At 42.8% G+C, this 15,540-nt stretch overlaps 1 protein-coding gene across 1 annotated transcript in view; it reads right to left on the bottom strand.

Annotated features, from left to right (window-relative positions):
* LOC141106871 (uncharacterized) overlaps positions 1–15,142 on the bottom strand; it is a 54,578-nt gene extending 39,436 nt beyond the window's left edge. Inside the window, 6 exon segments of the mRNA XM_073597799.1 lie at positions 7,603–9,041; positions 10,669–10,810; positions 11,168–11,317; positions 11,420–11,517; positions 11,627–11,928; positions 14,922–15,142. Of these exon segments, the coding sequence (XP_073453900.1) occupies positions 7,603–9,041; positions 10,669–10,810; positions 11,168–11,317; positions 11,420–11,517; positions 11,627–11,711 (1,914 nt within the window). The 5' untranslated portion in view covers positions 11,712–11,928; positions 14,922–15,142.
* Between the last annotated feature and the right edge of the window lie 398 nt (positions 15,143–15,540).

Genomic DNA, 15,540 nt, shown 5'->3' with positions numbered 1-15,540 from the left:
AAATTAATTCCACGAGCAATTTTGAAGTGTGACATGTTGGGTATCAATTTACTCGGCGTAATATTATCTTTCACAATATAGAATAAAATTGAGCTAACTTTACTGTTGTCTTATCTTTAAATTCCAAAAAGGTATTGTAATGACCGCCATTTTATTCTCTAGGGGTGTCTGAATATATATATATATATATATATATATATATATATACACATACATATACACACACAATTTTTGGGGGTTCTAAGTAATTTTCTAGCAAAAAAAATGTTTTTAACAGATCTCAAAAAGGTCAATAAGTTCTTTTTATGGTTAATAGGTTCTAATTGTGAAGGCGTCATACTTCCATATAGTGGAATATATGGCTCTATACAGTATATAGGTAATAGTTCTGTATTATTATTATTATACATGATTCATAAAAGGACAACAGTTTGTGTGGCGCTGTAGAACATGGAAGCAGACAGTACAGTTACTCTATTGATTATAATATACTCTATATATGTTTGTGTCATCATCTACTGGAGATAAAAGACATCACAGTGACTATGGAGGAAGAGGACGGACATGATGGGGGGTTACTGGGTGTAAATATAAAATAAGAGCTTATTACCTCCTCTGCTTCCACTTCTAATGTCTTCTCTACTTCCTTCTGATTCACATTTCACCTGGAACTTCCTGTCTGTACCTGACATCACTTCCTGTACATTAGATGCCTCACTTCCTGTCTATATATCACTTCCTGTCTGCACATGACATCACTTCCTCCTTAGTTGTGGTATCACTTCCTCTGTCTGTACAAATCACACTCTTCCTTTCTCCGTGTCCCACTCATAACTGGAAAAGATCTCCACCTTCAGAGTAATGTCATTAAAGGGGGAGTCCCGTCTATTTTCACTATGTGAATATTATAAGATAACACTGCAATGGTTAAGAAAAATATGAATCACCAGATCCTGTCACCATCTTAAAAAATTGCAGATAAAAGCACAGAAAATTAAGTATGTTAATTGCGGAATTGCTGTGTTTTTCCTATACATATTTTTTTCCTCCCTTACATTGTATTTGTAAGAGCCCATTCACACAGGGGCAACTTTGGATCCGACTTCAAGTCGCCCCAAGTCGCCCCTAGTCGCGCTACATGAATAAATCAATGTAAGTGAATGGATCTGTCTTAATGCACACTACTGCAGTCGCTCCGACTTCAGAAAAGGTTCCTGTACTACTTCAATCCGACTTGAAGGCAACTTGTACCCATTGATTTCAATGGAAGTTGCCTCCAAGTCTGATCACTGTTCATACTGAGGCAACTTTACAGGAAGCAGACAGGAAACAGAAAGTAATTTCCTCCACTAAACAGCCAGCCCCCTCCTTCTCACAGACAGCTGATAAGCTCTGATTGGCCACTTGTAAAGTTCCCTGTCCTGGAGGCGACTTCAAGTTGTGTTGTAAGTTGCCCCAAGTCGTGCTGTGATTCATACTCAAGTCGTGTCCAAGTTGCCTCCCAAAGTCGTGCTGGAAGTCGTGTTGCCCCTGTGTGAATGGGCTCTAAGACTTTCATTTGTTCCTCTGTAATGAAGGAGTATTCTGTGCGTAGAAGGAATACATGTGTGGTGTATACACAAGTAGGCTCAGGCTCTATTATACCACATACCACAGTATTCAGTGTAACTTACACACAGCCACTTTTGGCCACAGGAGCAATGCAGGTCCTCTTCTCCCTTGGGTGCCCCTCTTAATAGAATTCTTAAGTCAGGAGGTATACTCCTAGTGGGGAGGAGCACATGGGGAATACTGTAGAGCACTGCTGCCCAACCTCAGTACTCAACTACCTCCAATAGGTCATGTTTTCAGGATGTCCTTCACCTTGCACATGTGCTTTTAATCCATGACAATGGCTATGTATTTATGACAGTTGTAATATCTAAAAGGAAAATATTAAAAATATGGCCTGTTGGGGGTACCTGAGGACTAACGTCGGGAATGACTGATCTAGAATTTCACTTGAGTGACAGCTCTGAGTCGGCTAATATCACATCCAAGATTGCTGTACCCAGCATCAGTCCAGTATATCTACACTATAAACTAACAGCTCTGGATAGAAAGTTGGATAAATGGCTCTATATTTAGGATGCATGTGGTCTATAAACCAGAGGCTCTGCATGGACAGTTGGACGAATGGTTCCTTTTTTATGATGTATCCTGTCTATAAACCAGAGGCTCTGGATGGACAGTTGGATAAATGGCTCTATATTTAGGATATATCTAGTCTATAAACCAGAGGCTCTGGATGGACAGTTGGATAAATGGTTCTATATTTAGGATGTATCTGGTCTATAATTCAGAGGCTCTGGATGGACAGTTGGATAAATGGTTCTATATTTAGGATATATCTGGTCTATAATTCAGAGGCTCTGGATGGACAGTTGGATAAATGGTTCTATATTTAGGATGTATCCGGTTTATAAACCGAAGGCTCTGGATGGGCAGTTGGATAAATGGCTCTATATTTAAGATGTATCTGATCTATAAACCAGAGGCTCTGGATGGACAGTTGGATTAATGGTTCTATATTTAGGATGTATCTGGTCTTTTTTTCCCCCCAGAATAACATATGCCTTATGGTTACCAAGTAGAAATGCTTTCTGTTTCAATGTATTTATTGTTTTCATGACACAACATAAGATTTTAGAAGCAGGCATATAGGTCGCCCACACAGGGGCTAAACAATAATCAGGTATTACAGAGAAATCCAAAAGGAATAAGAACAGAACAATCATAGTTAAACACCTTTATGCAATTGGGATGATATCGAAGGATAATAAATGCAAAATGGAAAGAAAAGGAAACAAAAAGGAAAAAAGGCCATAAGCCACGGCCTACTCACAGTCATCCCAGGGGAGTAGAAATGCTTTCATAAAGGGAAGCAAGTCTATACAATATTAATGGCTGCTGTCTTTGAAATAACACTCTTTTGTTATTTCAGGATCAAACATTGAAAAATCTCTCCCACTTAGACTGCTGATCAAGGCCCAAATCAATTTACTTCCATACTCTCCAGCCACTGTGCCATGTTTGGCTGTTGTCTCTGAAACACGACAATTACATTTTTTACATTTTTACAGAATACAGCGTGGTGCTAAAAATAAGATCACAAGTGACTTCCTATGCCACTTTTTACAAAGTTGATACATTAACTTTTGTTTTGTTTTTTTAACCCCTTCGCACCTAAGGATAAAACAAATCTAAATGCCTAATACCCACAAATTGGGCTTTTATTTGGTGGTAAATTGTAATTGATATCACCAGATTTTTTTTTATTATCAAAAAAACTGGCCCAAAATAGTAAAAAAAACAAAAAAATTTAATATAGCTGTTATATTTCTTGGTTCTACCATAACCTATCACCAAATAACAACCTAAAATAAATTTTCCTGCTCCCCAACGATGGCAGCGATACCACATATGTGTATGTTAGGTGGTGTATGTACCTGTAGTACAGCCCAAAAACAATAGTGCAAATTTTGCTTTTTTTTTTACATCCTACCTAAAACACACTGATATTAACTCCCACTGATACATTCTTTGGGAGCGCCCCTTATACACACTGTCAGAGATCGGGAATCCGTTCCCACTAGGGGCAGAATGGATGACCAGGACTTGGCTGTACCAGCTGGACAGTCGGTGGCAAAAGCCAAGGCAGGAGTGTACAGGGGATGTCAGGAGTTTCATAGAATCACAGGAGGTCACTTTAAACAGGTTGCAGTGGAGGGCACTTGGGTTCACTGAAGCAGAATGGGAACAAAAAGTAGGGAAAATGGGAAAAGTAGGGTAGGGAAACACACAGGTGCTGATGTTCAGGTACTGGCAGGACTCGGAGAACAAACTGGAAGCACGGAGGAAATAAACAAGTTCCTTGCATTGTTGGGGTAGTGCATATGCAAGGCAGTACATAATTCTGTAGGAGTGTACAGGAACACAAAGAAAAGAAACACAGACTGGGAGTGCACAGGTGATGGCAATGGGAGGCTGGCTGGAACTCCCAGGGAAACACACTGGTGCAGAAAGGCAGGTAATTTACTGAAGTGGAGAGGGAGATGAGCGTGATGAAGGAAGAATGGATGCTGGTAGGAGGGAACAGGATCACACTGGAGAAGGATACAGACTGAGGAACATGACAATCACAGGAGAAAGGCTCGGGGTCCCAGGCCAGAGTACAAGGCTTGAATGACTGATGACATTGGGAACGGCTGAGATACAGGCTGGATGGACACTAGTGGTCAAGGTTACAGTACTTAGAGGCACTGGAAAACACTAGATAAATCACCTTGGATACTGGTGGTCTGGCAGCTAGCCTATAGACATGTTGATTTAAAAGTGAGAAAGCAGCTTGTTAGCCCTTTAAGACAGTGCCCCCAGTTGGTGATTGGCTGCAGTGCTGGAGGAAGCAGGAGGCTAGACACAGAGGGAATAACCCACAGTTGGGGAATGGAAAAGGGGAGTGTGACACGACTCACACAATATCTTCTACATTCTCCGACAACTCTCCTCCACCATGCACACTACATTCTCCGACAGCTCTCCTCCACCATCCACACTACATTCTCCGACAGATCTCCTCCACCATCCACACTACATTCTCCGACAGATCTCCTCCACCATCCACACTACATTCTCTGACAGCTCTCCTCCACCATCCACACTACATTCTCCGACAGCTCTCCTCCACCATCCACACTACATTCTCCGACAGATCTCCTCCACCATCCACACTACATTCTCTGACAGCTTTCCTCCACCATCCACACTACATTCTCCGACAGATCTCCTTCACCATCCACACTACATTCTCCGACAACTCTCCTCCCACCATACACACTACATTCTCCGACAGCTCTCCTCCCACCATCCACACTACATTCTCCGACAGCTCTCCTCCACCATCCACACTACATTCTCCGACAACTCTCCTCCCACCATACACATTACATTCTCCGACAGCTCTCCTCCCACCATCCACACTACATTCTCCAACAGATCTCCTCCACCATCCACACTGCATTCTCTGACAGCTTTCCTCCACCATCCACACTACATTCTCCGACAGATCTCCTTCACCATCCACACTACATTCTCCGACAACTCTCCTCCCACCCATACACACTACATTCTCCGACAGCTCTCCTCCCACCATCCACACTACATTCTCCGACAGCTCTCCTCCACCATCCACACTACATTCTCCGACAACTCTCCTCCCACCATACACACTACATTCTCCGACAGCTCTCCTCCCACCATCCACACTACATTCTCCGACAGCTCTCCTCCCACCATCCACACTACATTCTCCGACAGCTCTCCTCCACCATCCACACTACATTCTCCGACAACTCTCCTCCCACCATACACATTACATTCTCCGACAGCTCTCCTCCCACCATCCACACTACATTCTCCAACAGATCTCCTCCACCATCCACACTGCATTCTCTGACAGCTTTCCTCCACCATCCACACTACATTCTCCGACAGATCTCCTTCACCATCCACACTACATTCTCCGACAACTCTCCTCCCACCCATACACACTACATTCTCCGACAGCTCTCCTCCCACCATCCACACTACATTCTCCGACAGCTCTCCTCCACCATCCACACTACATTCTCCGACAACTCTCCTCCCACCATACACACTACATTCTCCGACAGCTCTCCTTCCACCATCCACACTACATTCTCCGACAGCTCTCCTCCCACCATCCACACTACATTCTCCAACAGATCTCCTCCACCATCCACACTGCATTCTCTGACAGCTTTCCTCCACCATCCACACTACATTCTCCGACAGATCTCCTTCACCATCCACACTACATTCTCCGACAACTCTCCTCCCACCCATACACACTACATTCTCCGACAGCTCTCCTCCCACCATCCACACTACATTCTCCGACAGCTCTCCTCCACCATCCACACTACATTCTCCGACAACTCTCCTCCCACCATACACACTACATTCTCCGACAGCTCTCCTCCCACCATCCACACTACATTCTCCGACAACTCTCCTCCCACCATCCACACTACATTCTCCGACAGCTCTCCTCCCACCATCCACACTACATTCTCCAACAGATCTCCTCCACCATCCACACTACATTCTCCAACAGATCTCCTCCACCATCCACACTACATTCTCCGACAGCTCTCCTCCCACCATCCACACTACATTCTCCGACAGATCTCCCCCACCATCTACACTACATTCTCCAACAGATCTCCTCCACCATCCACACTACATTCTCCGACAGATCTCCTTCCACCATCCACACTACATTCTCCGACAGCTCTCCTCCACCATCCACACTACATTCTCCGACAGATCTCCTTCCACCATCCACACTACATTCTCCGACAGGTCTCCTCCACCATCCACACTACATTCTCCGACAGCTCTCCTCCACCATCCACACTACATTCTCCGACAGCTCTCCTCCACCATCCACACTACATTCTCCGACAGATCTCCTTCCACCATCCACACTACATTCTCCGACAGGTCTCCTCCACCATCCACACTACATTCTCCGACAGCTCTCCTCCCACCATCCACACTACATTCTCCGACAGATCTTCCCCACCATCTACACTACATTCTCCAACAGATCTCCTCCACCATCCACACTACATTCTCCGACAGATCTCCTTCCACCATCCACACTACATTCTCCGACAGCTCTCCTCCACCATCCACACTACATTCTCCGACAGATCTCCTTCCACCATCCACACTACATTCTCCGACAGGTCTCCTCCACCATCCACACTACATTCTCCGACAGCTCTCCTCCCACCATCCACACTACATTCTCCGACAGATCTCCTTCCACCATCCACACTACATTCTCCGACAGGTCTCCTCCACCATCCACACTACATTCTCCGACAGCTCTCCTCCCACCATCCACACTACATTCTCCAACAGATCTCCTCCACCATCCACACTACATTCTCCAACAGATCTCCTCCCACCATCCACACTACATTCTCCGACAGATCTCCTTCCACCATCCACACTACATTCTCCGACAGGTCTCCTCCACCATCCACACTACATTCTCCGACAGCTCTCCTCCCACCATCCACACTACATTCTCCAACAGATCTCCTCCACCATCCACACTACATTCTCCAACAGATCTCCTCCACCATCCACACTACATTCTCCGACAGCTCTCCTCCACCATCCACACTACATTCTCCGACAGCTCTCCTCCACCATCCACACTACATTCTCCGACAGCTCTCCTCCCACCATCCACCCTTCACTTGTGGCAGTTAAGAAGATTATTTTTCCTAAAGAAAAATTCCCCGCACTCTGAACATAAATATGGCAGCTCAACCATGTGAATTCTCTGGTGTTTCAGTAGGTGTCCTTTATGAGGTAAACATTTTCCTCATTTATATAAAAGGACATTCACCCGTGTGAACTCTCTGATGACTAACAAGGGCTCCTTTCTGAGTGAAAGATTTCCCGCACTCTGAACAAGAAAAAGGACGCTCACCTGTGTGAATTCTCTGATGTTCAACATGATTATCTTTGTGAAGGTAAGATTTCCCGCACTCCGAACATGGATAAAAGACATTCACCCTTGTGAATTTTCTGATGCTCAACAAGGTTTCTTTTATGAGTATAAGATTTTCCGCACTCTGAACATGAATATGGACGCTCACCAGTGTGAATTATGTGATGTTTAGATAGATCTCTTTTGTCTTTGAAAGCTTTCCCACACTCTGAACATGAATAGGGACGCTCACCGGTGTGATTTCTCTTATGTATAGCAAGACCACCTTTATGAGTGAATGATTTCCCGCACTCTGAACATGAATATGGACGTTCACCCGTGTGAATTCTCTGATGTGTAACAAGACGATATTTCTTAAGGAAAGATTTCCCGCACTCTGAACATGTATAGGGAAGGTCACCTGTGTGATATTTCTGATGTTGCAAAAGATTTCCTTTCTCAGTGAAAGATTTCCCGCACTCTAAACATATATAGGGACGCTCACCAGTGTGAATTTTGTAATGTTTACTAAGTTCTCCTTTCTCTTTGAAAGCTTTCCCGCACTTTGAACATAAATAGGGACACTCACCAGTGTGAATTTTGTGATGTTTAGTAAGTTCTCCTTTGTCTTTGAAAGATTTCCCGCACTCTGAACATGAATAGGGACACTCACCGGTGTGAATCCTCTGATGTCTAACAAGACGACATTTCTTAAGGAAAGATTTCCCACACTCTGAACATGTATAGGGAAGGTCACCTGTGTGATGTTTCTGATGTTGCAAAAGATATACTTTCTCACTGAAAGATTTCCCACAATCTGAACATAAATAGGGACGCTCACCTGTGTGAATTTTGTGATGCTTAGAAAGATCTCCTTTGTCTTTGAAAGCTTTCCCGCACTCTGAACATGAATAGGGACATTCGCCGGTGTGAATTCTCTGATGTCTAACAAGATGATATTTCCTATGGAAAGATTTCCCGCACTCTGAACATGTATAGGGAAAGTCATCAGTGTGATATTTCTGATGTTGCAAAAGATTTCCCTTCTGAGTGAAAGATTTCCCGCACTCTGAACATGAATAAGGACGCTCACCTGTGTGAACTCTCTGGTGCTGAATAAGTGCTCCTTTCCGAGTGAAAAATTTCCCGCACACTGAACATGAGAATGGATTGTCACCTCGGAGATCTCCATCATGGGGTGAGGAAGATTCCTCGGGATTAGAAGGATCTGTTGATCGATCTGCAGTGTGAGATCTTACATGGATATTTACAATCATAGTATGTGATTGATGAGAAGATTCCCCCTGATCAGAGGGATCCATTGATGTCTCCGGACAGGAAGGTCTGTGATGTATATTTTGTGTATTTGGATTTCCTCCTGGAGGATCCTGTGTGATGACATTATCTTCTGACTTACAATCAGCAGATAATAGAAGATGTCTCTCCGAGGAATTCCTGACATCACATCCATCTGTTGGAAAGAAGTAAAACAAATATAATAAATAAAATAAAAATATTATATTCAAAAAATCTCAGTAGATGACAAATAACTGGAGTTTTAGCTCCTCCTCCCCGTCGGTGGAATAAGTGGAAATGCCGATCTCACAGCTGGGCTCCTGTTCTCCCTCCAAAATCAATCAGAAAAGTCTTCACACCGAGTCCATATATGATCTGCTAATTCTATAATAATAAATAGCTATAACTAAGTCTTCAGCAGCTAAAACGCGTGTTTTTTTTTTACTACATAGAATTGTCTGTATTTGGCTGTTAAATTATAAAGAGTTTGCAGATCATATATGGACTCCAGTATGATTTTTTTTCTAAAAATGTCGGTTACACAAAAGTCACGGTGGTGATGGGTTCTGATATTTGAAGTTTTAATGAAGCTTGGCAAATGCCCTTTGTGTGTTGATTTTCTATTTGTTTTAAAGGGGCCCAGTAGAACCCTGACTCAGTAGTACCCCCACTCAGAGGATCCCCAGCTTATTAGTACCCTCGTTCAGCAGATCCCATGTTCAGTAGTACCCCCCAGCTCTGCTGATCCTCTGCTGACTGCTCGTGACTTCTTCCTGGTATTAAACACCCAAAACAACGAAGACACAATGGGTAAAATGTTTTTTTACATTAAAAATGGCTATGGGGAGTAATGGATATGTCATAGCATTTTCTGGAAACATGACATTATATTGAGGAATGGAGATGGACCTTTCATATGGTGTACAGTATCTCCTCCTCATTTGTTGGGAACATGACGTTATATTGAGGAATGGAGATGGACCTTTCATATGGTGTACAGTATCTCCTCCTCATTTGTTGGGAACATGACATTATATTGAGGAATGGAGATGGACCTTTCATATGGTGTACAGTATCTCCTCCTCATTTGTTGGGAACATGACATTATATTGAGGAATGGAGATGGACCTTTCATATGGTGTACAGTATCTCCACCTTATTTGTTGGGAACATGACATTATATTGAGGAATGGAGATGGACCTTTCATATGGTGTACAGTATCTCCTCCTCATTTGTTGGGAACATGACATTATATTGAGGAATGGAGATGGACCTTTCATATGATGTACAGTATCTCCACCTCATTTGTTGGGAACATGACGTTATATTGAGGAATGGAGATGGACCTTTCATATGGTGTACAGTATCTCCTCCTCATTTGTTGGGAACATGACATTATATTGAGGAATGGAGATGGACCTTTCATATGGTGTACAGTATCTCCTCCTCATTTGTTGGGAACATGACGTTATATTGAAGAATGGAGATGGACCTTTCATATGGTGTATGGTATCCCTTCCTCATTTGCTGGGAACATGATATTATATTGAGGAATGAAGGTGGCCTTTAATATAGTATACAGTATATCTCCTCATTTGTTGGGAACATGATGTTATATTGAGGAATGGAGATGGACCTTTCATATGGTGTACAGTATCTCCTCCTCATTTGTTGGGAACATGACTTTATTTTGAGGAATGGAGATGGACCTTTCATGTGGTGTGGTTTGCGTCTATAAACTATGTGATATATTGATGACATTTTTTTTGTGACCTGTTTCTTCCATAGTGCCTATACTTACTTGTGTGGATAGGTGGAGATATTTCTTCCTCTTCACTTTTCATAATCATCCCGACCTCCTCCATGGATGGCTGATCACCCCGCACATATGTCTCTACTTCTTCTTCTTTAACCTCAGCTTTTATATTAATCCGTCCTTCAACCTACACCCCAAAATATTAAAAAAAAATCTAAGTCAACTAAAATAACAGAAAAGTGACAGCAGCTTTCCATTACCTAATACATCAATAAATTATTTTTTTTTAATAAATGTAAGTGGTGTAAGTACCTGAGTGGGACCTGGTATCAGGCTCTTGCACTCCCTGAACATAAGAGCTCAGACTGGGAGAGAGGGAAACAGAACAAGGGGCCAATCAGCTGTGCTGCAATCTTAACAAGAACTGATAGCAGGAGGGAGCAGAGTGACAGAGAGATGATCTCACCAGTCTGCTGCTTCTCTTTTCACTGTCCAGTCAGAGGCTTAGAATACATATGACTTCTAATTGCTCAGTCCCAACTACCTGATGATGGTGAGGGATGGTGTGATCATCCTGTGTGGAATCCCGGGAATACAGAGGACCTCCCTCTTCTATAGACTGCTGAGCTCCACTCATCAAAATCTCTTCTTCTTCCTTTTTAATCTCAGCTTTGATGTCTTTCAGTTCCTCACCCTAAACCCCATAGAATATATGTGTAAAATGGAAAAAGAGATTACTTAGAAGGATGTCCTCTCACAGCTTAGAATCCTGTTCTAGTTGCTCAGTCCCACCTACCTGATGATGGTGAGGGATGGTGTGATCTTCCTGTGTGGAATTTCGGGAATACAGAGGACGGGGACATCTCTCTGGTGGGATCCCATTACTGGATCCATCTGTAGGAAACACACACACTGACTGAATACATTGTTTCTATGTGTTTATTAGATGATGGGGGATCTAGGTGACCCTCCGTACTGCTCTCTCCTTAAAGTCTCCTCTTACCCGGTGATGTGAGGGGCGGCTGATTCTCCATCATGACGTCCTTGTAGAGATCCTTGTGTCCTTCTAAATACTCCCACTCCTCCATGGAGAAATAGACAGTGACATCCTGACACCTTATAGGAACCTGACACACACAATGATACAGTCACCATCCAGACACATCCCTTGTCTGTTACTGGATAATGTCCCAGAATTCCCAACACCGCTCACCTCTCCTGTCAGCAGATCAATGATCTTGTTGGTGATTTCTAGAATATTCTAGTCATTGATTCTTTCATATTTCAGGGAATGAGGTGAAGGCACTGTAATGGCAAAATGGTCACCAGACTTTACCAGAGGAAAACTCTCAATTGAAAGAACAAAACTAATGTCATGTGACCTCCCAGAATCCTCCTCACCTCTCTGGTCAGGTCTGTGTTTTATTAATAGAGATATAGGGTGATGTCATGTGACCTCCCAGAATCCTCCTCACCTCTCCGGTGAGCAGGTAGATGATTTCCAGGGTGAGATTTAAAGTAGAATTCCAACTACAGGCTAACTAGTCTTAAAAACGCTCCCTCCCCCCTCCTAACACCTGTACTAACGAACCTGTGTAAAAAAAGTCATTTATACTTACCAATTTTCCTGCCCACATTGGTCCGGTCACAGGATCCCTTTTGTCATACAATATAATTTTCAGAAAGAACTCACATATGGCTGTGAAAGCCAGGAGCCATTACGTCGCCTATAGGCTACCATGGTGAAGCCACTGTCGGTGGTCCGACATAGAAACCGAATCACGTAACTGGACCAGAATGGGATGAAAATAGGCAAGTATACACATTTTTTGTTTTTACCCAGGATAGTTAATAGAGGTGTTCAGAGGGTGGAGGAAGCTTTTTTAGTACTATTTAGGCTTAGCTAGTATTCTACTTCAATATTCCCTTAGTCATGTGACTCGGGTCCTCCTCCATCCTCATTGATGAGATCATGTGATCCATACAAGACTCTGATCTCTGTAGACAGATCCTATAGCACCCTCACTGGTCATTAGAACTCATAGACCAGTAGAAATTAATCCCTCCTTCCAAAAGTGAGGGAGGTTTTGTGTTAATAAATACCAAATAGACTCAACATGAAAACCACGAGTGGCTGAAAAACGAAAAAACAAAACAAAACTACAATACCCAAAATAGTAAATACACAACAAATAAAAACCTTTAGAGCCGGTTCACACAGGGGCAGCACGACTTGTAGCGCGACTCTGCAAGACGACCTGCACGCGACTTCAGCGGCGGCTTGCAAAATGACTTCTGTACAGAAGTCAATACAAGTCGCCCTGAAGTCGTCCCCAAGTAGTGCAGGAACCTTTTTCTAAGTCGGAGCGGCTTGAGTCGTTCCTATTAGAACGGTTCCATAGTACAGAACGGAAGGCAACTTGTCAGGCGGCTAAGTCACCTGACAAGTCGCCCCTGTGTGAACCAGGTCTTATCTGTGTGTGTTTTTCAATAAATCTTTAAAATATATATTATTATTTTATAGTTAACCGCTTGCCTTCAGTTTCCTCCCACACTCCAAAGATATGCTGGTAGGTTAACTGGTTCCTGTCTAAATTGGCCCTAGTATGTGTATGTATAAATGTGAGTTAGGGACCTTAGATTGTAAGCTCCTTGAGGGCAGGGACTGATGTGAATGTACAATGTATATGTAAAGCGCTGCGTAAATTGAATGGGCGTACCTGTACGTCTCTTTGAGTGTGCCACCACGTGCGCGCCAGCGCGCACGCGCTCCCGCCGCGAGCTCTGTTAGTAGGATCGCGGGTCCCGTGGACTCGATGTTCGCAGGGATACCCGCAATCGTCTCGCGGAGAGGAAGAACGGGAGATACTAATGTAAACAAGCATCTCCCCGTTCTGCCTAGTGACAGTGTCACTGATCACTGCTCCCTGTGATCGGGAGCGGTGATCAGTGATGTGTCACACACAGCCCATTCCCCCCCCCACAGTTGGAATCACTCCCCAGGACACACTTAACCCCTCCCTAGCCCCCTAGTGGTTAACCCCTTCACTGCCAGTGTCATTTTTACAGTAATCAGTGCAATTTTATAGCACTGATCGCTGTAAAAATGACAATGGTCCCAAAAAATGTGTCAAAATTGTCCGAAGCCAGAATGTCGCAGTCACGATAAAAATCGCAATAAAAAAAAAATATTAATAACAATGCCATAAAACTATCCCCTATTTTGTAGACGCTATAACTTTTGCGCAAACCAATCAATAAACGCTTATTGCAATTTTTTTTACCAAAAATGTGGAAGAATACGTATCGGCCTAAACTGAGGGAAAAAAATGTTTTTTTATATATTTTTGGGGGATATTTATTACAGCAAAAAGTAAAAAATAATGCGTTTTTTTTTTTCAAAATGGCCGCTCTATTTTTGTTTATAGCGCAAAAAATAAAAAGCGCAGAGGTGATCAAATACCACCAAAAGAAAGCTCTATTTGTGGGGAAAAAAAGGACGTAAATTTTGCTTGGGAGCCACGTCACATGACCGCGCAATTGTCAGTTAAAGCGACGCAGTGCCGAATCGCAAAAAGTGCTCTGGTCTGTGGCCAGCGAAATGGTCCGTGGCTTAAGTGGATAGTTTGTAAACGCTATAACTTTTGCACAAACCAATCAATATATGCTTATTGGGATTTTTTTACCAAAAATATGTTGTAAAATACATATTGGCCTAAATTGATGAAGAAATTAATTTTTTATTTATTTATTTTATTGGATGTTTTCAGCAGAAAGTAAAACATTTTGTCTTTTTTGTTTATAGCGCAAAAAAAAAAAAAAAAAACTGCAGAGATGATCAAATACCACCAAAAGAAAGCTCTATTTGTAGGGGAAAAAAAAAGGACATACATTTTATTTGGGCACAGGGTCACGCGACAGCACAATTATCATTTAAAGTAACGCAGTGCCGTATCACAAAAAAAAAAATGGCCTGGTTTTGAAGAGGGGTAAATCTTCTGGTGGCTAATGTTATTAGTAAGTTCTGTTTATGAGGACAATATATTTCCATACACTGGAATATATGGCTCTATACAGTATATAGGTAAAATTTTTGTATTATTATTCTTATTATACATGCTTTCTAAAGCATCAACAGTTTGCAAACAGTACAGTTACTGTATTGATTATAATATACACTATTTATGTGTGTTTATCATCATCTGTTGGAGATAAAAGACATCACAGTGACTATGGAGGAAGAGGACTGACATGACGAGGGGGTTACTGGGTGTACATACAAAATAATATCTTATTACCTCCTCTATTGCCACTACCAACGTCTTCTCTCTACTTCCTCATGACTCAACTCTCATCCAGAACTTCCTGTTTAACCCCCTACATCACTTCCTGTACATAAGATACCTCACTTCCTGTCTGTATATCACTTCCTGTTATCACCTGACATCACTTCCTACCCAGCTGTGGCATCACTTCCTGTGTCTGTACAATCACACACTACCTGTCTCTGTGTCCCACTCGATATAATAGGAAAAGATCTCCACCTTCAGAGTAATGTCATTAAAGGGGGAGTCCCGTCTATTTTTAGTATTCAGTGTAACTTACACACCCCAATGCCTCCCAACTTTTGAACTTCAGAATGAGGGACACATGCGGGAGGAAGTGACCCACCGCGGAGCGTGCTGCTGCAAAATGTGGGTGTGGCCAAACTTGCCGGGGGGGGGGGGGGGGCTGTTGGCTTAAGGGGTGTGGTTTAACAAAACCTGGACTTCCTTGTACTTAGAAAATATGCTTTGATTGATTTGTCTGAGCCTTAAAAAAGAACTTCATTAAAATAGTCAGGGACTGCATAGCAACCAGCAACAGTTGAGACAATGAACACTTTGGTGAGAAGTATATAACGTACAGTGTTGTGTA

The sequence above is a fragment of the Aquarana catesbeiana genome, linkage group LG08 (genome assembly GCF_042186555.1).
Source record: "Aquarana catesbeiana isolate 2022-GZ linkage group LG08, ASM4218655v1, whole genome shotgun sequence".
NCBI lineage: Eukaryota > Metazoa > Chordata > Amphibia > Anura > Ranidae > Aquarana > Aquarana catesbeiana.
Note: the sequence above shows the minus strand (reverse complement) of the source record. Positions and strands in the feature narration are given on the sequence as shown.